Source organism: Ovis aries, chromosome 4 (genome assembly GCF_016772045.2).
Source record: "Ovis aries strain OAR_USU_Benz2616 breed Rambouillet chromosome 4, ARS-UI_Ramb_v3.0, whole genome shotgun sequence".
Classification (NCBI taxonomy): Eukaryota; Metazoa; Chordata; class Mammalia; order Artiodactyla; family Bovidae; genus Ovis; species Ovis aries.
In genome coordinates this window covers 28,590,258-28,613,574 of record NC_056057.1, presented here as the reverse complement: position 1 = coordinate 28,613,574, position 23,317 = coordinate 28,590,258, and the positions used below count along the sequence as shown (strand labels likewise).

At 37.5% G+C, this 23,317-nt stretch overlaps 1 protein-coding gene across 18 annotated transcripts in view; it reads right to left on the bottom strand.

Annotated features, from left to right (window-relative positions):
• Positions 1 to 23,317, bottom strand: part of HDAC9 (histone deacetylase 9) — a 1,063,328-nt gene that overhangs the window by 29,812 nt on the left and 1,010,199 nt on the right. For all 18 annotated transcript variants that reach the window (XM_042248291.2, XM_060414369.1, XM_042248295.2 and 15 more), the window contains 1 exon segment: positions 19,294 to 19,378. In XM_042248291.2, the coding sequence (XP_042104225.1) occupies positions 19,294 to 19,378 (85 nt within the window).

Here is a 23,317-nt window from a genome sequence, read left to right as displayed (position 1 = left end):
ATCTTTAATCTGTGGACCTATAAAAAAAATCCTATTCAAAAATTATTTGCACAACTAGCTATTAGTTATTTTTTCTAAAAAATAAAAATAGCACAATTCATATATGCCAAAGCATACAACCAACTCTTAAAACATTATCTAAACATTAGAAAACAACAAACTGAATTATGACTTTTGGTAAATGTTCACATATGTTAATCAGTTTTGTGGTCATATATCTTACTGATACAGTTATCAGTGGTATTTTTTGTTTCAAAATGGTCTAAATGTTTTAGATTCATAAAACTGCCTGAAATTTTCTTCAAAGGAGAATTTTACAGTCAAAGAATTTTAAATGGTAGCATCTTTACTCTTCTTGAGAGACTGTAATATTTCTGGTAGACAAATACTGTCTCTACAAGTGCAGTGTTATCTGTCAAGCTCAGAGCAGTATCTGCTAAATGTGGAATATTTTCACTTCCAATTTTTAAAATACTGAAGTATTTCATACCAAATATTTCATGACAACTGCCCCTTTCCTCCTTTCAGAGTACCTTTGGCAAATATTTTATGGAAGCCAAACTTATCAAAAAAGTTTTCCCCATTGGTAACTTCAAATTTTAGTCACCAAATTTAGATACTGCAAAATCATTTGACTTATCAAATTTCATTACATTACAGGACAGAAAATAAATTTATCCCACTAAGAATAATTATATCAATGATTCTACCAACAAATATACATCTTTGAAAACCTAGTTACAGATTTTCAAAATCAAATCTTGTACATAATTTGAGTGCTTATTCTTTAGTAGGTTCATTGATTCCTTTGCTTTTTTAGGGATCAATTTAAATGTTTTCCTTTTGCAAACAATGTTTCCTGTAATTGTAATTCTTTAAAAGTTCCAAAGATTATATTTTTGTTTCATTTTATGACTATTTCTTATCAGCTTCATTGAGGAATAGTTTTATATAGTTAATCAAACTTACTAGCTTTAAGGGCAGGTTATGATGCATTCTGGTAAATGCATGCAGTCCTATAACCACTATAACAATTAAAGCATATAATATTCTCTTCGACCCCAAAAGTTCCTTTTTGGCTCTTTGGAGTTAATTTCTTACTCTTCTTCTTGGTCCCTAACAATCACTAAAATTCTGCCATTGTACTACTGCCTTTTCTAGAATTTCATAGAAATGGAACCATATACTATGTAGTCTCTAACGTCTTTCACTTAACATAATATTTTTGAGAGTCAAAAGATTTCTTCATTGGAATCCCCTGGTGGCCCAGTGGTTAGGACTCTGGCTTACCCTGCAGGGGGCATGGGTTCGATCCCTGGTTGGGAAACTAAGATCTCTTGCTGCGTAGCCTGCTCCCCACCCCCCAAAATTTCTTTATCATCTTTGTCTTGGTTTCTTTAAATGTAAGTATATGCTTTTTCTTCTGTCTGGTTTCTTAGATGTTCCTCAGTGTGATTTTATTCATATTTATTCTGCCAGTGACAGATCAAATTTCTTGGATTTGTGGATGTGTAATTTTCAGCAGATTTATGAAATGTTTTCCCATTATTTCATCAAATATTTTCCCCAATGCTGCCTTTTGTGGGACTCCAATTATAGGTATATTAAAATGAGTCATATTGCTCCATATACCACTAATATACTTTTTTAGTATTTTTCTCTCTATTCTTCACTTTGGATACTTTCTGTTCTTCAACTTCACTGTTTCCAACCCTCCCTCCCCACCCCCACTTTTTTTCTTTTGTCTTCTGTAATATATAATCTACCAATAATCCTTCTAGGTTGTAGAATTTTTAAATTTCAAATTACAAAAAATTGTCTCTAAAACTTCCTTTTTTATTTTTTGGCATTTTTCAGTTTTCTCTGCACTGTTTGCACTTTCCTCTTTACACTGCAAGTAACATTCTCGTCTGCTAATTTCATCATACTTTGCATTTGGATGCTTGATGTTAATTTGAACATTTTTGGTCGAATTTTGTTGTGTTCTTTGAAAGCACTGGGCTTTGTTTGAGCATGCAGTTAAATTACTTGAAATCAGAATGAACTTTTTGAGGGTGCTTGTACTGTTTGACCAATTCCAGGGCAGGCTTTAGTATAAAATTAGTTTAGCCCTATAACTAAGATGAAATCATTTGATATCTCTACATGATGCCTTGTATATTACAAGATCGTTCTACTCTAGCTAGTGGGAATGAAAACTATTCCCAGTTCTGTTTGAAGTCCTTGAATTGTTTAACCTACAGTTTTCCACTGGTTAGTTCCCCAACCTTGTGGAGTTTTACCTCATGTATGGAAAGGTAAATAAGACAACTGTTTAAGGAAACTTATAGATACACAGAGCTCTTTCTTTGTGTAGCAACTTCATCCCAAATATTCTGCCTCAAAAATTCCAGTCACTTCAATTTCCCCAAACTCTGATCACTTTATCTTCAACTCAGAAAAACTGCTGGACTTACTATTTGAAGTCTCTCTCCCTATGCTCCACCTGGAACTTGCCACTTATTAAAGTCCACGCAATTGGAAAAATTTTGTTTTCCCTGTTTCCTGCTAGCATCACCGGCCTTCATTGTCTGCTGTTCAGTGCCCACAAACAGTCTTCCACACTGTTTCTACATTGTTGGCGGGTATGCAAATTGGTGCAGCCACTATGGAAAATAGTATGAAGGTTCCTCAAAACACTAGACTGGCCATACGATCCAGCAATCCCACTCCTGGGCGTACATCCTGACAAAGCTATAACTAAAAGAGAAACACGCATCCCTATGTTCATAGCAGTGCTATTCACAATAGCCAAAACATGGAAACAACCTAAATGCCCATCGACAGGTGACTGGATAAAGATGTGGTACGTGGATATAACAGAATATTACTCAGCCATACAGAAGGATGAAATAATGCCTGCCCTCTGCCGGAACCTGGATGGACCTAGCAATGATAATACTAATTGAGGTTAGATCAGAAAGAGAAAGCCAACTACCATATATCACTGACACGTGGAATCTAAAATATGACACAACTGAATTTATCTACAAAACAGAAACAGGCTCAGATATAATCTAAAAGACTTTTGGTTGTCAAGGGGGGAGGGTGGTTAGAGAGAAATGGATTAGGAGTTTGGGATTAGCAGATGCAAAGTATTATATATAGAATGAATAAGCTACAAGGTCCTACTGCATAGAACAGGGAACCCTATTCAATATCCTGTGATAAACCATAACAGAAAATGATATGAAAAAAAGTATGTATAACTGAGTCACTTTGCTGTATACAGTAGAAACTAACACAACACCGTAAATAAACTATACATCAGTAAAATAAATTTTTTAAAAAGTATTTGTATATTTTTTCTTAGTTTCCTTTTATTTCTGATCAATAGGCAATTCTTACATATGTAGTTATTTCTTCATCTGTGGGGTTAGAGGTCCATTTATTGAATATTTTGACTAGTGAATTCTGATAAGAAAATGTAATCAAAATTCAGAAAGCTCATTTATAAAATGTTCAATATTATTATATTATACTGCTATGCTGAAAATGTTTCTTTATCATCAATATCAGTTGTATTTTAAAATCTGTGTATTTCATTTAATTGCATTTCACCCTATGTTTACATAGTTATTTTAAATTTTGAGAAAAATACCATAATCTTTCACTGATAGACTATCAATACATTTTTATAGTTATAATTATATTAAGTTTTTAATAAAATTTAAGGAATTTGGTACTATGTAATTAATGCTAAAATGCATTTCTGTTCTTTAAAAATAAGCTATGCTCTAGAAAAATTTAAATATGTGTATTAATATGAAATCAAAGATTGTATTGTCAGTGTTAGATTTTCACTGTAATTTATAACAGTACCTATATTAATGTCCTAAGTTTTATTTTTGGTAGGTTTATCTCCAAAAACCTTAATTCTATGAGCTGAATGAAAAATTTCAAACCATTATTAAAATTAACTAATGTTTTTTTTTTGCTTAAAGTATCCTAAGGACACTGCATCTTCAACCAAGATATTCTTCTAGCCACATCAACAAATAAATATTATCTCACTTTGGAGCTTGAAAAAAAACCAACAACTTCAAATTGGAAAAATTGAAAAAATGACATTAAAAACAAAAGCACAGTCATTTTTTCGAAATAAAAATTCATTCTTCATGAGTAATAGTTAAATGCACCTTCTGCAACTGCACTTGTTAAATTGTTCCCTGTGGCCTTCAGTTCAGTCGCTCAGTCGTGTTCGACACTTTGCAACCCAATGAACCACAGTATTCCAGGCCTCCGTGTCCACCACCAACTCCCGGAGTTCACCCAAACTCATGTCCACTGAGTCGGTGATGCCATCCAGCCATCTCATCCTCTGTCGTCCCCTTCTCCTCCTGCCCTCAATCTTTCCCAGCATCAGGGTCTTTTCAAATCAATCAGCTCTTCTCATCAGGTGTCCAAAGTACTGGAGTCTCAGCTTCAACATCAGTCCTTCCAAATGAACACCCAGGACTGGTCTCCTTTAGAATGGACTGGTTGGATCTCCTTGCAGTCCAAGTCACTCTCAAGAGTCTTCTCCAACACCACAATTCTAAAGCATCAGTTCTTCAGCGCTCAGCTTTCTTTATAGTCCACATCTCACATCCATACATGAGTACTGGAAAAACCATAGCCTTGACTAGATGGACCTTTGTCGACAAAGTAATGTCTCTGCTTTTGAATATACTGTCTAGGTTGGTCATAACTTTCCTTCTAAGGAGTAAGCGTCTTTTAATTTCATGGCTGCAATCACCATCTGCAGTGATTTTGGAGCCCCCAAAAATAAAGTCAGCCATTGTTTCCACTGTTTCCCCATCTGTTTGCCATGAAGTGATGGGACCAGATGCCATGATCTTTGTTTTCTGAATGTTGAGCTCTAAGCCAACTTTTTCACTCTCCTCTTTGACTTTCATCAAGAGGCTCTTTAGTTCCTCTTCACTTTCTGCCATAAGGGTGGTGTCATCTGCATATCTGAGGTTATTGATATTTCTCTCAGCAATCTAATTCATCTTTTATTCTTTGTTTGGTTGTCTGTGGCCTACTTCTTTTTAAAACATTAAGAATTAATTTTTATTTTTTGGTGGTACCACGCAGCATGTGGGATTTTAGTTCCCCAATGAGGTATCAAACCTACACCCTCTGCACTGGAAGTATGGAGTTTTAACCATTAGACTGCCAGGAAGTCCCATGTTTTGTTCTGTTTTTAATGATGACTACATTTTACTGCTCCTGATTCAGTAACACTGTGTCTTCAGTGTTCATGTCACTCATGATATTACACGTCTCCATGATGAATGATCAATCAATACTGAACAGTTTGTGCAAGTTACGTCTTCCTTATCAACTTTCCTGGGAAATAATAACTGAGTACTAAATTCTGGTATTTCTTGAACACATTTTATCCATACTTAACCCTTGATTCCCCACATTCACCCCAATCCCACCTTCTGACAACTTGGTGGCTTCAAGGCATGTTTGAAGCTGTGGCTACAGCGCACTTGTCTGGGGCATCGGGTGGCAGAAATGTTGAATATTTCTCCCTGCATCTCCTAAATCAGAAATCTAGGTGTCCTTTACAACTGGTGTTTTGGTTGATGTCTGTTATTTTAATATCCCATTCCAGATACTACTTGGTTCAGATTTTTCCTTTTTCAGAAACCAAATTGGCCCCACGCCTGTTTTGTTTTGTTTTGTTTTGTTTTATAAATAAAGATTCACTGAAACACAGCCATGCTCATTACACATTGGCTATGACTTGCTATGATGGAAGAGTTAGGCAGTTCAAACACAAGACCTTATGTAGTTACTGTCCAGCATTGTACAGAAAAGAATTTGCTGAACTCTGATTTAAAGCAAGGAGGTATAGAGATGAATGTGCCTTATTTTGTAAACGATCACTGTTGCATCACTTAAGAGAAGCAAAAATGGAGAAAGCAAGAGTGGCTTTGGGTAAACCATTTTGTAGGATCTAGAAACGGTACAGAAGAAAGGCCTGATTTGGGATGGTAGCCACTGGAATAGAAATAACTGGTTGGGTAAATGAAATGTTTAAGGAGTACAGCAAGCAGGATGGGGTAATGGGTTGGACATAGAACAGAAATGGAAAGAACAGGAAGAATATAACTCCTAGATTCCTGTCTAGAAAACCTAGAAGGATACTGGTGCCATCTGCTTGGACTAATAAACCTGGGAGAGGCTGAGCTTTGGGGGAAGAATAGTGACAATGGCTTTGGGCATGTTAACTAGATGTGCCTTTGTGGTATCAAGGGTTTGATGCTGAGCTAGAAGTTTAGGAGACATCTGGAACTCAGGTGTGAGCAGAAGATTTAAAATTTTTAATTATTCATATAGAGATGACGATGAAGCTATGGTCTGGAAGGAAAATAACAATAAGTAAAGTGATAAGAAATATTTACTAAGTGCCTATCGATATGCCTATGAAAATGTGCTCCATATGTAATCATTTCAAAACCATCTTGTAAGATAATTTCATTTTCCTTATTTTACAATTGAGAAAACTGAAGTAAAGAGGGTTAAAATAACTTTTCCATATTACATGCTCAAGAAAAGCATATGGAGTGTGAAAAGCATTAAGGTAAGGATGACAGGCTCGCTCAGCAGAGATTCTGCATTTAATGCGGCAGCTAGAGGAGTTCTGAAGGTTTCCAACAGCTCGTTTGGTTGGTTGGCTACAACATGGACCAAAAAGTGGCCCGCAGGAAGTGATTTAGAAATGTCAAACCTGCCTTCATTTAATGAAAAGGAAGGGATTCAAAAACTTTGGGAGATTGGAATGTTAGAGTGTATTTGTCTGAAGCCAAGTCAAAGGGACATAGCATCCAGTCTAAGAGATCTCTGAATAGCCAGAGCTTGAACAACTGGAATAAAAAAAAATTAATAATGATGGTACTGGATGATAACACATATTATAAATATCTGAGATCCATTCTGATATAAATATATAATGAATAAATTAGTAAATGAAAGAGAAAAGAGAGCTCTTCATTATAGATAATTTCCAAGTGATTAATGAAGACAGAGTAAAGGAAATAGAAAATCGGAACAGAAGAATCCATTTTGCAGGTGACAGCCGCTGATGGCTGCTAAAATTAATGTGCAAACGTTTGAGGAGAAAGAGTGTATCTGCATAACCTTAAAGTATCTTTCCAGTATATTTATTAATTCTAAACGAAGATATTCTAACTTTACACTGAAGATCTCCTTAATCAAATGATCCAGGTTAACTTTGCCAGTAATAAAACAAACTGACATTATGCACTGCAGATCTGATGCATTAAGAATGCTATCACATCACTGCTCTGGCAATCTTACCAAAAATGCTTATCCTCAACCTAATTATGATGAAACCGTAGAAAAACCCATAATGAGAGACATTTTTCAAAACAACTGACCAGTACTCTTCAGAAGTGTCAAGGCCAAAAACGGTACAGAAGACCGAGGAACTTACAGATAAGAGGAGACTAAGGCATGGCAACTAAATGCAACATGTTTATTATCCTGGAACAGACTAAGAAAATCATTGAAAAAAAAACTGGTTGAATCCAAAGAAAGTCTATAGTTTAGTTAACAGTATTACATGACTGTTAATCTCTTAGTTTATGTAATAGTGCTATGGTTATGCAAGATGTTAATTTAGGGGAAGCCAGGGGAAGCTTATAAGAGAATTCTGTATTATATTTGGAACTCTTCTGTAAACTTAGTTATTTCAAAATAAACAGTTTGATAAAATCCCTTTTTAAAGTGAGCAGTAGAAATGCCACTGGTGACCAGAACAAGACTGCAAAGAGAATACAGTGGTTCCGACAGGGATTTGTAGCTGCTAAAATGGAGATAACTTGAAAGAAACCTTTTTCAAGAATTTGCTCCTGGAGGGTTTGAGAGCCATGGGATGGTAAGAAGTGAGGTTGTTGGCATCTATTTTTAAGAGGAGGGATTTTAAGGTGTTTAATTGTTGATGAGAATGAACAGTTCAAAGAAAGCAGTTAGGTAGCTGCATTTTATTCTAATAAAGTTTGTTGCTGAGATTGAGGGCAAAGGTGAGATGGATGGAGGTTTGAGGAGAGTGAGGCTTGAAAAGGTAGTTTGAGAGAGGTGGTGAAAACTGACCTGAGAAACACAACAGGGTCATAATGGGCCACTTGAGTTTGGTGATCAGAAATGTACACGAGGTCAAATTGCTGATTCATGACAATCTTAAGCAGACCTGTTCATTTAGGTCCAATGTTAGAGAGAGTCCATTGAAGACTATGTTCAGGGTTGAGACTTCCTTAGATTGGTAAGGTCAAAGGGTAAGATTTTTAGGGCAGATTAAAGGTGAAAGTGAAAGTGAAAGTGAAGTCACTCAGTCCTGTCCCACTCTTTGCGACCCCATGGACTGTAGCCTATCAGGCTCCTCCATCCATGGGATTTTCCAGGCAAGAGTGCCGGAGTGGATTGCCATTTCCTTCTCCAGAGGATTTTCCCGACCCAGGAATCAAACCTGTGTCTCATATTAATTTAAATGTTATTGTTTTTAAGTTGGCCATAGAAGTGAATAAAGGAAAGGGATAATGAATTAGGAAAAATTTAAAAAAATATAAGTGAAACAAAGTACAAAGTTTTATGTGCGTGAGTCAACAATTCTATGGATCTGGTGTATCCTTCTCTGGAAGAGATATGTCTGCAGTACTGGTTTACAATTTGATTTTTTCAGGTCTACTAAGACAGTACTGACTCATTGGAAAAGACCCTGATGCTGAAAAGACTAAGGGCAAGAGGAGAAGGGGCAACAGAGGATGAGATGGTTGAATGGCATCACTGACTCACTGGACGTGAATCTGAGCAAACTCCAGGAGACAGTCAAGGACAGGGAAGCCTGGCGTGTTGCAGTTCATGGGGTCCACAAAGAGTTGGACATGACTTAGCGACTGAACAAAAACCAGACAGTAACAGATGTTTATCTGTCCTCCAGGTTCATATTATTTCCTTTTGCATTATTTATCCCTATGAGTGTATGTCTTAAAATCCTCTTAATTTTTAGTGGAGTTTTATAGAGGAGTGAAAGAAATGAGCATTTTAAATCTATTATTATTACTGGAAATTAGAGCCCCTCCTCCATTTTAACCCCACAAATAAGGTTTACTGTTCTCTTGTTCTTCTTTTCTGAGGACTTTGCCTAGTGGCTTGTGTTCTTGTGCATTTGATTTTATTCATTTATTTAAATAGGCATGTATGTATTTATTTGAGGTCAAATTTTGTTGAAGATAATCTCTGCAAACAATTACAGCCTAAATTAAGGAGACTTAATCCCCAGAAAGGAATTGCATTTGCATTTGCATTTGCTTCCTCCAGAACCAAGGAGGAAGATAAAACCTCTTTACTGTCTATCAAATTCATATTACTGATTCATACAACACACACTTAGGCTTTTTTGTGCAGTTATAGCACTGCCATCATCATTTGCCCCAGGAATGCTCCCCCTTTTTGTGTTACTTACTGCTTACTGACTGACTGAACAACAACAATTGTTTACTACTCCCTATTAAATTTCAGCTTATGTTTTCTTTATCCTTCATAATCCCTTATATTCTAGCAAGCCCATTAATGGATTAAAATGGTCTCTTTTAACGTATGCAGAAGATATTACATTTTGGAATAGGTCTATTCTAGTGTCTATTCTGGGATACTTGGGAATAGGAAGTCTGGTGGAACTCTGTTCTTATCTGTGAAATGAGGTGGGACCAGGAACGTCATATGCTTTAACAGAAAGAAAGTGGGCTCTGAAAGCATAACCAGACCAGGGTTCAAATGTTGGTTTTAGGGCTGCTAGTTGAGACTTTCAACAAGCGACCTAAACTTGTTAAGCCTCAATTTATTCATGAACCAGATGAGGAAACTAATCATGCACTGCAGTGTTGTATGAGAACTAGAGGTCATATGAAACGTATGTTTGTGCTTGTATGTGTATATAATGTATATGTAAATACCTAACAAATGGTCTTCACCAAACTTGACCTTTGAGCACACCCTATCTCAATGAATTGTATCACAGGTGTGTGTGAAGTGCATCAGGGTGCTAACAGCTGAGAAAATAATCAGAAAGCATTTCTGTCCTTAAAGAGTTTGCAATCCCAGAAAGATGCATAGTTTTATTTAGATTCTTGGTTTGATTAGTTTTGCCTTAGTAGAAACGTGAGTGAAAGAAAACTCATAATTACAGATGCAGTTGGAATTAAAAAAAAATTTCCATACAAGTTAAGTCTCTAAGCAGATGGCAGGTTTTCCTTTAATTCTGGTATATTCTAGTATTAGTGCTCCACCAAACAATAATCCAACTCTCAACATTTCAGGAGAATGGTTAATAAGAAATTGAAAATCAACTTTCAAAAAGCCATGTGCACAAGTCTGATCTGGCTCTGAGACAAGCAAGGCTGGCGGGGTTAATAGTGGCAAAATGTCTAACGCTGCTTTTCTTCAGTGAAGGTCGGCCTGGCCCACGGCTGCAACGTCAAGGCCTCTGTCTAAAGCCAAAAAAATCTATGACAAATAGCAGCTCACACCTGACAACAGTCAGGGCTTTAAACTCAACAGGGCAGGGATTTGAAATTCTGCCAATCCTTGCATTTTTTGGTGATTAGATGTAATTTGCAAGTTTACAAGGGGCTCCAAAGTGGATTCATAGCTCCATGGCTCCTCGCAATTTGGCACTGCCCTTCTAGAACTGACTCTGGCTAAACCTCAACTAACCAGAATGTCCAAAACTCCAAAACTTCAGTTTAATTGATTTTCCCTCTAAAACCGTCACGTTTGGATGAAATGAGGAAACGTGTATACCAGAATAGCAAAAGGAATGAGTATCTTTCTGAGCTAGAGTAATATAATAGCAAAGACCACTGACTTTGGAGCTAGAATGCTTGATTTATGAGCTTGCTTTTGCCCATTTAGTAACTGTGTGATCTTGCAAAGTATTTTATCTAGACGTGCCTCAGTTTACTTGACTGCAAAAGAGGAATGAAAATAGTAACTATCTCTTAGGGTTGTTAAGTAGATTAAATGAATTAACACATTAATACTTAATACTTAAAGAATGGTGCCTGGCACACTGAAAACACTCAGTAATTGTAATTCATTTACTATCAGCTTACAGGGTTTGCCTTGTGTAAATAATTTCATCCAATATCCCTCCATAACTTCTCTGTGAAGAAAACTGATATTAAAGATGGGTCCCCCAAATCTCAAGCCTTCTGATCAGCAGTTTCTTTTTCTTATTATTCAGCTTTGCTTTTGAACATTTTCCCCCTACTGTTCCCCACCACAGGAAATGAAACCACTACCTACTCTGTTGTCCAACCCGAAACTTAGAAGTCATTCATCCTCTCCATGCCTATTAAATACTATATCAAGCCAATGTCACTTCTGAATTAAATTGCTTACATCTGACAGTAAGTCCTGCTATCTCTCATCCTTAATGAGAGGCAGAGTGATCTTTTGAAATGTAGGTTTTATCACGCTCCTTCTCTGCTTGACATAAATCAACAAGTCCTTATGAGTTAAAAATCCATTTTCAACATTGGGTGTATCTCTTATTTTCCCCTGGGTCTCAACAGGATGGAGATGGAGGAGAGAGGGAAAGACAGAGAGATAAGGGGAAGAAAAAGGCAGAAAATCAAAAGAAAAAGGAACAAAAAGAGAAGAAAAACTGAGTGTGGGTTAGCTGTTGGGTGTGGAGTCAAGAAGCTAGAAGGCTCTGAAATGATTTATGCAGTGCTTGTTGCAATCTGAGGAAACAACCCTTTAATCTATGTGCACAGACCCAGGAGGTCAAGATCTTGGGCAATCTCCTCACAACACAAGATGTATACAAACTCCTTTCAACTTAGAAACAATCTGATTTTCTCCCGGATCATCTGATGTAAAAGGTATTTACATAAATATACCTTTTCTCCTTGGGAAGGGGGTAGGTAGAGCGTATTAAAATAATGGGAGGAGATGACTGAAAATGGTATTTCACATATAAGGATAGATGCTGTCATCTCTAGAGCAAGTTTTACCTTTAACACCCTTTTTTTCATTAAGTACTATTCAGGTATCTTAATCACCAAGATAATTGGATAGCACCTTCTCTGATTACCCACTCGAATATAACACCAACAGTGTTTGTATTACCAGGGGTTATCTCCAATGGAAATAGAGTTAAAATGAAGTCAACAAAATTAATATCCCTCCATTTGTTTCCAAAATCATTTGTTACTGTTAAGGGTAATTTCTGAACAGAGGATATATAATATAATATAAGAGGAGCAAATTAAGGAAGAGGGGGAGAAGAGAAAGAATGCATTGAGGAAGAGGAGAAGGAAAAGGAAAGAAGAACCACAGACAGGACAAGGAGGAGGAGGAAGCGACTCACTCAATAACATATAAAAACGTAAATTAAGTAGAGTTCTGACAAGGAGACAGTGTCAACTATGCCTGCCTCTGATCTCCCAGAGAAAATTGTATTCCATTTTATTTCTCTAGAATCGGTGACAGGGTGTGCTCTGCCCATTGCAGCTGCCCGAACAATGTGGATACCAACCACCTTGTAGGCAATTACACAGTTACATAGCATATTGTCCTACAATGGGAAAATCATATCCCTTTTCATGTTTGTCTCAAAAGTTGGATAAATTCAGAAGACCATACATGCAAATCTCATTGCCCTAAACAATCCTGTGTGTCCTGTGTATGAGTTTAAAAAATACAGATAAATTTAGCCATACTGACAAATTTCACGTGCAAGAGACACGGATGTTGTTTCTCCACTGATATACAACAAGTCTGACAAGATCATATGGTGACATTGCAAATAATGTTCCTTCCTCATTCTGACCTATGTCATCAGTTTGCTGTGGTTGGCATAATAAGGAATTCTAAGACCCCAATCCACTAAACAAGGGACGAATTCCTAGAGTGAGAGAGATGAAAGTGGGGGAAAAGGGGGAAACTTCCCAGCATTCTTCTATGACTCTGCTTCTGGTTTGACATTTTTTGGACACCTTGCAGCACCTTAGAAAAGCAGTGTGGTGACACGTCAAGTGATTTCTCTGGAAATTCTGTAGGAAAGTTAAGTGGCTAACTCTTTGTCACATGTCTGGTGAGGATTATACTGATATTCGTATTATTTTTAAATCCCCTATGTTAGTGATTTTCAACTTGTCAGCTGCAAACCACTGGAGGGCTGCAGCAAAATTTTCAAAGAATCCTCAAATCCTTGTGTACATATATATTTTCTTGGTCCACAAATCAAAAGATACTGTGATTACCACTATGATCATGCAGGAGGTCTACAAAGTTGGTTGACACTTAAAAGGAATACTCTCCTTTCTCAAATATTTAAATAAATAAAAGGAAACCATGACTATATACTTGTGGTTTCCATATTTTGAGGTTTCACAGATCAATATCAACATCATTCATTATATGTTTCTCAAACTTAAAATTACAGTCTTTCAAACTATATAAATTTAGTTTTATGGAAAACTCACTTCATGGTTCTTCCTTTCACCAGCAGTAAAAGTGTTATCAAGGGCCAGGACTGCTGTAAACATGATATCTTGGAATCTCGCTTCTCACCTTATTATTTAGACGAAGGTAAGAGTTCAATGGACTGGGAGTTGTTAGGATGGATTTCAGGAAAGGCTATAAATGTACAGTCCTTTCTCCTTCTCTGGGCTGACTTTTACCTGGCATTGCTTGTTGGTGATTATAGATGGCCAGTCAACTCTTAGAACTGCCATCTCCAAGCTTAGCAATGGAAATGGTTAGCTCACAAGTAATTCATGTTCTTTCTAATTTAGAAGTGACTCATCACTGTGGGTTGTGAAAGAGAGTGAAGAAGTGCGCTCTCATGGATGTTTTGCCTGCACATCTTAATCCTTTGTTCTGCTTGAGCTAATCAAGGAGTATAACCTTAGTTAAAGAGTCAGTCTGGGCTAAGGGGAAAAAAGTGTGGCAAATATTGACATATTAGCTGACTCATCCATTCAACAAATGTTTGCAGAACATCTATTACATTTCAGACACTGCACAGCAGAGGATACAGCAATTGAAAACAAAGAACATCAGCAAAAACAATCTCTGCCATGAGAAGCACCCAGGAACTATGCCTAATCTAGAAGAGGGATGAATGGTGATTCAAGATGGTGTCCCAAAGACATAATATTTGAGCTAAGTCTTGAAAACTTAATAGGGATGAGGCGGAAGACTTGGTGAGCAGAGTGAAGAGCATGTGCAAACATGAAACTGCTTGACCATACCTCCCTCTCATGAGAGAGGGCTGATCTTTGTATACACCCACCATCTTAAGCTGAAACCAACCCTTATCTGTCAGGGGCGGGAGTGGGGGTTGAGGGGTGGTTCTTTACCTGTTAGGAGAAATAGTTGCCCTGCTGTTGCCTTGTAAGGCTTTTTCTTCCCAGTTAAGTAAGTAGTATAAACAAGGACAGGGCAATAGGGATGACTTTGCTGCAAAATACTCACATCCATGTGGCCAGGCAAAGGGCCAATGCTAATCACAGCCTCCAGCACCTGCATACCCTCAGCTGGGGGGCTCAGTTCTCAAAGAGAAAACCACATAACGCCTGTCAGCACCTTGGTGTCTGCCTTGGGACAAGGCAATCGAGGAACTTGCCTGAATGCTTCCCACATGCTACAAGGCCTGCTTCTTCACGTTTACGTGCTTTTCTGATACTGTAGTCCCAAACCCCAGCACAGAAGAACCTTCTGAATCTAGGATAGGAAGTGAGTGGAAATTCGAACATCTCTTAAAGTTAAAAGGAGTCACCTGTTTGACACTCAGAGACCAGTGAAGAGGCCGCTGCCCTGTTTAACAAAGGCTACCTTCAAGCAAGCTTCCTACACCGGCAGCCTGGGCAGCTGCAAAGGACCCCATAGTCCGAAGGGCTCTCATTCTTGGTTCAAAGCTCTGCTGGAATTTTCTGGAAATTACTAATATTTGGAACAAGGAATCATTCACATATCTTCATTTTGCACTGGGATCGACAAAGTTTTTGTGAGTCCTGATAACTTTCCTCACCAAAGGTAAAATGGGGTGTCTCATCAAGGGCCTGGAGCTCTATAGGAATGTGACATGAAAGTGTGTTATAAAACATATGACATGGAAGTATGTTATAAAACAGAAAAATAAAATTGACTACAACTTTATAGTTTTTAAGGAAATATAGCATTGTTTGTTAAGTCAGGTACCCACAATTTTGATTTTCTAAGTTTGTTTCAGTTTGTTACCACTGAAATACCACTTTCTTTTACTGCATTATAGACTTTACACAGTCCCTTTCTGTTTCTTTAGCCTGGAAGAGTAGCCCCAAATATAGACAATTCAAAGAAACACACAAAAATGTACCACACAGTGGTCAAAGCCATAGGACTGAAGAGTTTTCTCTGTACAAATTCTCACCTTGTGTCCCAACTAGTGAGATATCACTATCCTCGCGTGTGTATCTTTCCTTTCACCACTTCAACCCACCATTCAGTGCCTTCTCAGCCACAATTTGAGTTCTGCTTACGGTGATGATGCTACTCTCAAATCATGTTTTCATAAATATATGTGTGTGTGTGTGTGTGTGTGTGTGTATATATATATATTTTTTTTTTTTTTAAACATCACCAGCACCTTGATTTTCATCAGGACAGGCTACACAATTTTCAGGCACAGTGCAAACTGAAATGTGGGCTCTTGTCTGAAAAGTTTGTGAGAATTTCAAGGCAGCAAGAATAACAGTATTAAATCTTGCACAGGGGCTTTCTAAACATGGGGCCCATATGACTACACTGGTTGAAAGCCCATGAAGCCAGCCTTGATTCTCTCTGGCCATAACTGGGGCCCACACCCACTCTTAACCAATCACTGATAAGGGGGTTGAGCCTTAGACTAAGAACAGCTCCCTGGAGCTGGGCATAAGTTCATCTTCCCCAGAGTTGTATGGTATCTGATTGCAAGGATTCATGGGTAAAACAAGGCTTTTTTTGAATAGACATGAGGAACACATAATTACTGAGTAGCCAATAACAGCATCCATGATACCATAACGAATCCATGACTCAGAAGGAGGAATCTGTCTTTAGAAGCCCTCTTTGATGCAAGTCTTGGTTCCCTAGGGCCTTGATGGGTTATTCAAGTCGTTCTTTCTTGAATTTGCCAACTCCCAATTCCCTTGTACTTCAGTCCTCATCCCTGGTACCAACCCTGCCTGCAGGTTGGTACTTCAACCCTTGTATTTGTACTTCAATCCTTGTCCCTGGTACTGACCCTGCCTGCAAGTACAAGCAGGGTTGAGAAGATAGATTCTATTTTCCTGGTGATTATCATATAATTAAGGAACCATGACTGAAAGACCTTAAAACACACAAAAACTCAAACAATAGAAAAATTTTAAAAATACCACTCATTAAAATCTCCATGTTAGTGTGAGGAGTGTCCAGAAGTATCAGATTAACAAGGTCTCCATCTAGTCAAGGCTATGGTTTTTCCTGTGGTCATGTATAGATGTGAGAGTTGGACTATAAAGAAAGCTGAGCGCTGAAGAATTGATGCTTTAGAACTGCGGTGTTGGAGAAGACTCTTGAGAGTCCCTTGGACTGCAAGGAGATCCAACCGGTCCATCCTAAAGGAGATCAGTCCTGGGTGTTCATTGGAAGGACTGATGTTGAAGCTGAAACTCCAATACTTTGGCCACCTGATGCAAAGAGCTGACTCATTTGAAAAGACCCTGATGCTGGGAGGGATTGGGGGCAGGAGGAGAAGGGGACAACAGAGGATAAGTTGGTAGATGGCGTCACCGACTCAATGGACATGGGTTTGGGTGGACTCCGACAGTTGGTGATGGGTAGGGAGGCCTGGTGTGCTGTGGTTCATGGGGTGGCAAAGAGTCGGACACGACTGAGCGACTAAACTGAACTTGGAATACTCAATATGAGTTTAGGAGGAAAGAGATTTTTATGGGGGAAGTGGTCAGGGTTGGATATTTGCAATGCATTTTGGAGCAGAAGACACAGATTCAGAATCCACAGGGGCAGAATTCTTACACAGAAATTCTGACAGTACAGTAAATTCTTTTCAAGAGTCAAACAGGTTTGTCTGGCTAAAGCAGGCTGCACAAGTCACACAATAACGTCAGTGGTGAAAGGAAAAACATCACACAGTGCAAAGTCATTACTGGGAAGTCAGATCCAATGCAAAAGCCAACAGTACAGTTTCTAAAGGTATATATAAACCATGAGTTTTTATACCTATGTGAAACTGAGTCCTGTGCTTCTGTTATTTCCGTCAGAACATTCCCTGTTTCTTCATCTGGCCAAAATCCTGTTCAGACTTTAAGACTAAGCTCAGGCCCTATCACTGCCGAGGAGTCTTCCTCTAACCTTCCTTGAGCCTTCCTCACTTTCCAGTACTTCTCCTTCTGGCTGAAAGGGGCTTAAGGACTCTTTCTGGTCCATGATTTCAGTGCACGCTGTGACTTCTATTTAAATGATCTATTTTAGTGCCTCTCACTCACTGGAATGCACACTTCCTAATATTAAAAATTCTTCTGCTATTCTGTCCCTTGCCTTGATAAGTGCTCCAGTTATCATGTATCAACATGTAATAAGTACTTAAGAATGCCAGTTCAAAGTGATGTGAACATAACACATACAGGGACAATGATTTTTAATAATCTGTGTGTATAATGGCAGCAAAAAAAGATACTCAGAAAACAAGAATCTATGTGTAAAAAGTAGATAATTTTTCTACTACTGATGAACTTAGGGAGGTGTTAGAATAGACTGAATAAACACAAGATGAATGGATTACACAACATGCCAGTCACAACCATATCTCCAAATTACTACTGAGCAAGCAAAGACAGGGCTTCCCTGGTGGCTCAGAGGTTAAAGCGTCTGCCTCCAATGCCAGAGACCCAGGTTCGATCCCTGGGTTGGGAAGATCCTGACCTGGAGAAGGAAATGGCAATCCACTCCAGTATTCTTGCCTGGAGAATCCCATGGACGGAGAAGCCTAGTAGGTTACAGTCCACAGGGTCACAAAGAGTCGGACACAACTGAGCAACTTTACCTGACCTTACCTTACCTTAAGCAAAGACAAAGACTCAGAGACATAGATGGAAGGTGGCTTCTCCACCTGTGTTTAAAAAAACGCTTCAACAAAAGAGTTGAAGATTTGATGCTTTCGAACTGTGGTGTTGGAGAAGACTCTTGAGAGTCCCCTGGACAGCAAGGAGATCCAACCACTCAATCCTAAAGGAAATCAACCCTAACTATTCATTGAAAGGACTGATACTGAAGCTGAAACTCTGATAGTCTGGCCATTTGATATGAAGAGTTGACTCACTGTAAAAGACCCTGATGCTGGGAGAGATTGAAGGCAGGGGTAAAAGGGGACAAAGAGGACAAGATTGTTGAATGGCATCACCAACTCAATGGACACGAGTCTGAGCAAACTCCAAGGGATGGTGAAGGACAGTGAAGCCTGGAGTCTTGCAGTCCACGGAGTCGCAAAGAGTTGGACATGACTGAAGGACCGAACAACAACAAAACAGTGGCAAAACTGAGGATTTTCCAATCCTCCTTCACATGTAATTTTCCATTTTGTTTTCCCATTCATGCTAACTTTTATATTAACTTGTGCCTGCTTTCAGTGTGTGTATGTGTACACGCATGTGTATGAGCAAGCTCGTGCATGTTATCTTCTAAAAAAAAAAAAATTCCTGATAAGTTAACACTGATGTGAAAGGAACTGGATAGTTTAAAAAAAGTCTCTAACTCTCCCTTTTTGTTCAGTTGGATTTTGTAGTAGGCTTTCTCATGAACTTTTTCTTTAAAACCAGTAAATTATTGGTGAATTCCAACATCACTAGGAGATAACTTAAGTCAGTTAACATTGGACAATATAATCACAATTTCTATGTTAATTTCATTGTTCTGTGTAAATGCTTAGTGGCAGTAATGGAAAAAAATCCAAACACTCTTGGAAAATATGAGAAAAGCAAGGTTCTAAATCTAGAATCTTCTTACTTTGTTATCAGTGCAAGACTGCCACAGTGAAAAACAAGGCAATAACACATTTAGGTATGAATACATAGTAGCTGAAAATTATTATTACTTCATATATATTCTTATATTTGAAAAACTCAAATATATTTTTCATGTGCTCAATTCTCAGTATATGTTTAATGAGTACCTTATTAGAAATATTAAAAAGATTTGAAGACGTACTTTGAATTTCAATGATCTTCTGTAGAGAAATAACGGCATTCATGTTTGGAGTTTGGTGGAGAACATCTTCTGCAAGTGGCTCCAGCTGTAAGAACAGCAAATGATAACATGAGCAGGACATTCTGACTTTGTAAGTTTGACAGAAGCAAACCAAACCGAAACAACCTTAAAACAAAAAAAAAAAAAAAAAAGGCTTGCTCCAAGAGCTAATGAACATTTTGTTGATATCAGTTCCAAAAGTGTAGCCAGTTTTATTTTCTGTTTTGCAGCAAGGTAATTAAATTCCAAGGGGCTTTTCTGTTGGTCACAAAACTAATCTATGAAGTCCCTGAAGCAGGTGCGTGTCTGTATATTAGCTGTATTTAAAAATCCGAGTTGCTTGTGTAATTTTTGTAGGTTCCTCACAGAACTAATTCCATCATGTGTGTACATGCAGCTGGGCCCTGCAGACAAAACCTCAGGGAAGCTGAAGTAGACAGAAGGTGGGAAGTTTATTATCCAGACTTTCGCAGTGTTTCTGCATCTAACTACCTTATATGTTTGGATATGTCACAGTAGAAAGCCACAAGACATAGCTGCTCTTGTTCATTTGCTACTGAATACATAGTAGAGAAAAATTTCAAATATTTTACCAAAGATAAAATAACTGTACACTTTCATTAGGCTCCCACTGAATTCACATTTATGCAGATACCGCTGTGGAAGCACAGGACAAATTCCTGTCTTGCGAAGCTATCCTGATCTTCTGGAATAACACTGATTTTTCATGGGTAAGCTCAGCAAACATTGTTTCGAAGAAATGAAGAAGAGCTTTAAGTAATTTATGGAGTGTTCTGGCAGGACTAAATCTCATGATGCATCCCTGGGGAATACCTTGGTGATATGGCTTGGTGTGGAGCAGGACGAACTACATAGCCAGAGTGCTTGCAAACGAAATAGCTGTCTAGCTATTGTGACCCAGAAAGCAAGGAAAGTAATAGTAAAAAAGGGACTGACAACCACAAAAAAGCTTTGTTGGTAAATTTAAAGCTAGTAGTCTCAAATATACCAAACTATTATAAGGCAAGAATGGGAAATGATGTCATTAGACATTGTGCTAAACCATGAATTCATCTATATCCCTTCATCTGTAGGAAAAAAAAATATAAAGAACTCTAGGATTCCAAGTTTCCACAGCATATGCGAGTGAATCTTCCCCCCAGGGTCTCTCTGAATTGATTATTCTATACTTCAGTCATGGAATCTACAACAATAGCACCTTTCTTCCAGATGCTATAGGATAGCAGAGTAGCTCAGGGATATTTATACATGGGTAGATTCACTAAATATAACTTTCCAGGGTGTTTTTCTTAGCTGCCTAAGAAAAACTTTTAAAACATCAAAAGGTTTACTTGCAATATAGTTTGGCAAGAAGGGAAAGGAAAAAAAAAAAAGTCAGTGAAATGTTCTGCAGTTTTAACCACTTAAAATTGGTTAAAAATCATTTTTAAAAACTTTGGTATTTCAGATAGTATCTTTAAAAAATATGTTACCCTAGTAACACCCTCTTAACTCAGAGGAACTCCTGAATCATAAACGGAAGGTTACTTAGAAAACTCTTACTCAAGAATTAGACAGGGTTGAGCTACTTTGCTCATAAATAATCTTTCCTTTCACTCTGTCTCGGGGCTTAGAGAAAAATTTTTAATAGAAAGCAGGTAGACTTTCCTAATAAAATTGTTCTGAAATATCATTCTGTGTTCGAATATTTAAGAACAAAGGCACAATGTTTTATCAGCATATTTGGTTCTTAAAAAAGCTTTCCTGCAACTTCAGGGTGAAAATGCTGACAAACTGAAAGGCGCTAGCTACTGGAACGAGAGCTACAGGCAGAGCATTAATGTGAAAACCTCATTTCTGGAATGCTCTCACATTAGGTCTGTGGGCTATTTTTAGGACTTAGGTTATGTAGAAAATAAAGGTAATTCAGGGTGTTAAGAATAAAAATACAAACAACCCTAAACCTCCAATTTGGAATCGTCAGTTAGATACGATAAAGTTGTGTCTATTTATGAAAGTAACCTAGAGAATTAAGGCAATTACATTGATAATTTAAGACTCCCAAACTGTTTTCCTGCATGTTTTAGGTGAATGTCATTTAGAGGATTTAACCTTCAGTAAATTGCCCAATTTGTTTCATTTTGAATGTATACACATAGACAGAGTTGAGTTCACAGAGTTCTCAATGTGGGTTCTTTATTTTTTCTCCAGTCACTCTGCCGAGAAGGCAAGGGGTAATACTCTCAGTTGGCAAGAAGGCAAGCAACACTTAGATTCTGTTTTCATAAAATTAAAACCTTGTCTAGAGGACCACAGAATTGAGTTATCTTCTCTAGAAGAGTTTGCTGATTTAATAATTCACAATTATAAGCAGTAAAACATGTGACTAAAGCATCTATTTTATAAATATTTATGAGTATTGGTCATTATTAGTAAAATCTAATAACTAGCTGTAATAAAATACCAAATAGTCATATTTTATAAATTTGGAGAAAAAAGAATATACAGTAAAGCTTTATTATGTATTTAGTTTGGCTGATAATATGTAGCAAAAATACTGGCAATGAGGCTACTCAGTGTTAGTAAGAACTATTAAAAGATAAATAAGGAAGTACTGCAATAATTTATGCAAACCCAAGAACTTCATGTTTTATACTACATAAAACAGATGCAGATGTAGGAAATCACACACCTATCCTGCCATCTTTGTTGCACAATTCCATCAAGTAATAATAGTTGTAAGATACACTAGATGATTTTAACACAACTTCTTAACATCTGAAGCTCTCATCTAGATTTCCTATATCTAAAGCTTAAGTGCAATCATTATAGCAATTCTTTATATAGATTTTCAGACTCAATACAGGGATATTTATTTTTCTGTATCTTTTACAGAAAGTTACAATACTGTATTAATACAATTAAGATGTTTGTTAAATTGCACATACCATGTAATTTCTAAGTACTACAGCTATTTGTGGCCATTAAAATGTTGTGAATAAATAATTTTCAGATTCTTTAGAACCAGATCATTTAAAATATCAAAAATCATTTTTGCTGGCACTAATGGAAATAGGCAAGGGTATCCTTGGAGAAGCTCAAAACTTATTTGTACTTAGAAGACAAGGAAATCATCTCTATTATTTTCATGATTCAGCAAAGAACAGAAAAAAAGCTAATCAGATTTTACAAAACATAACAGGTACATGAGGATAGATGCACACATCAACCAAGCAAACGATCTACTAACTAATCTTAGCTTTTATATTACTTTTTTCAAATATGCCAAGTATTTTTACACTCTTACACCTTTATTTATTCTGTTCCATCTGAATTTTATTTTCCCCTTCCTTCTTTGAACTGAAGCCTTACTAAAGCATTCAAGGACTAACACAAACACTGCCTGCTCTGAACTCTTTTCTAAAATCCTCTGATACAGCAAATTGCTTCCACCTCTTTGTCTCCTTTGCACACAAATACTCTGGTTTACTCAACACACAGTATTGTAATCAGCCATGTGTGTCATACTCTATTTTGTTGTAACCAATGTAAAGGCAAAGATAGGGCCTAGTACACATAGACATTAAAAAAAAAAGTTGAATGAATGGAGAAAGGATTAATTGAAAGAAAACATGGGGAAAAAGAAAACAAGTTAAAGTGTTAGTCACTCAGTCGTGTCCGACTGTTTGCAACCCCATGGACTGCAGTCTTCCAGGCTTCTCTGTCCACGGAATTCTCCAGGCAAGAATACTGGAGTGGATTCCCATCTCCTTCTCCAGGGGATCTTTGCGACCCAGGGACCGAACTCAGGTCTTCTGCATTGAAGGCAGATTCTTTAACATCTGACCCACCAGGTACCCTCAAAACATGGGGAGATACCTTTTAGGTGGTTCTCCAAAATCAACTGACCTAAATGGAGCAGATTCTTCCTCTTAGTTGCCTGCCATAATCAGGGCATGTTTTTAGAGTAAAAGAGCAGGAAAAT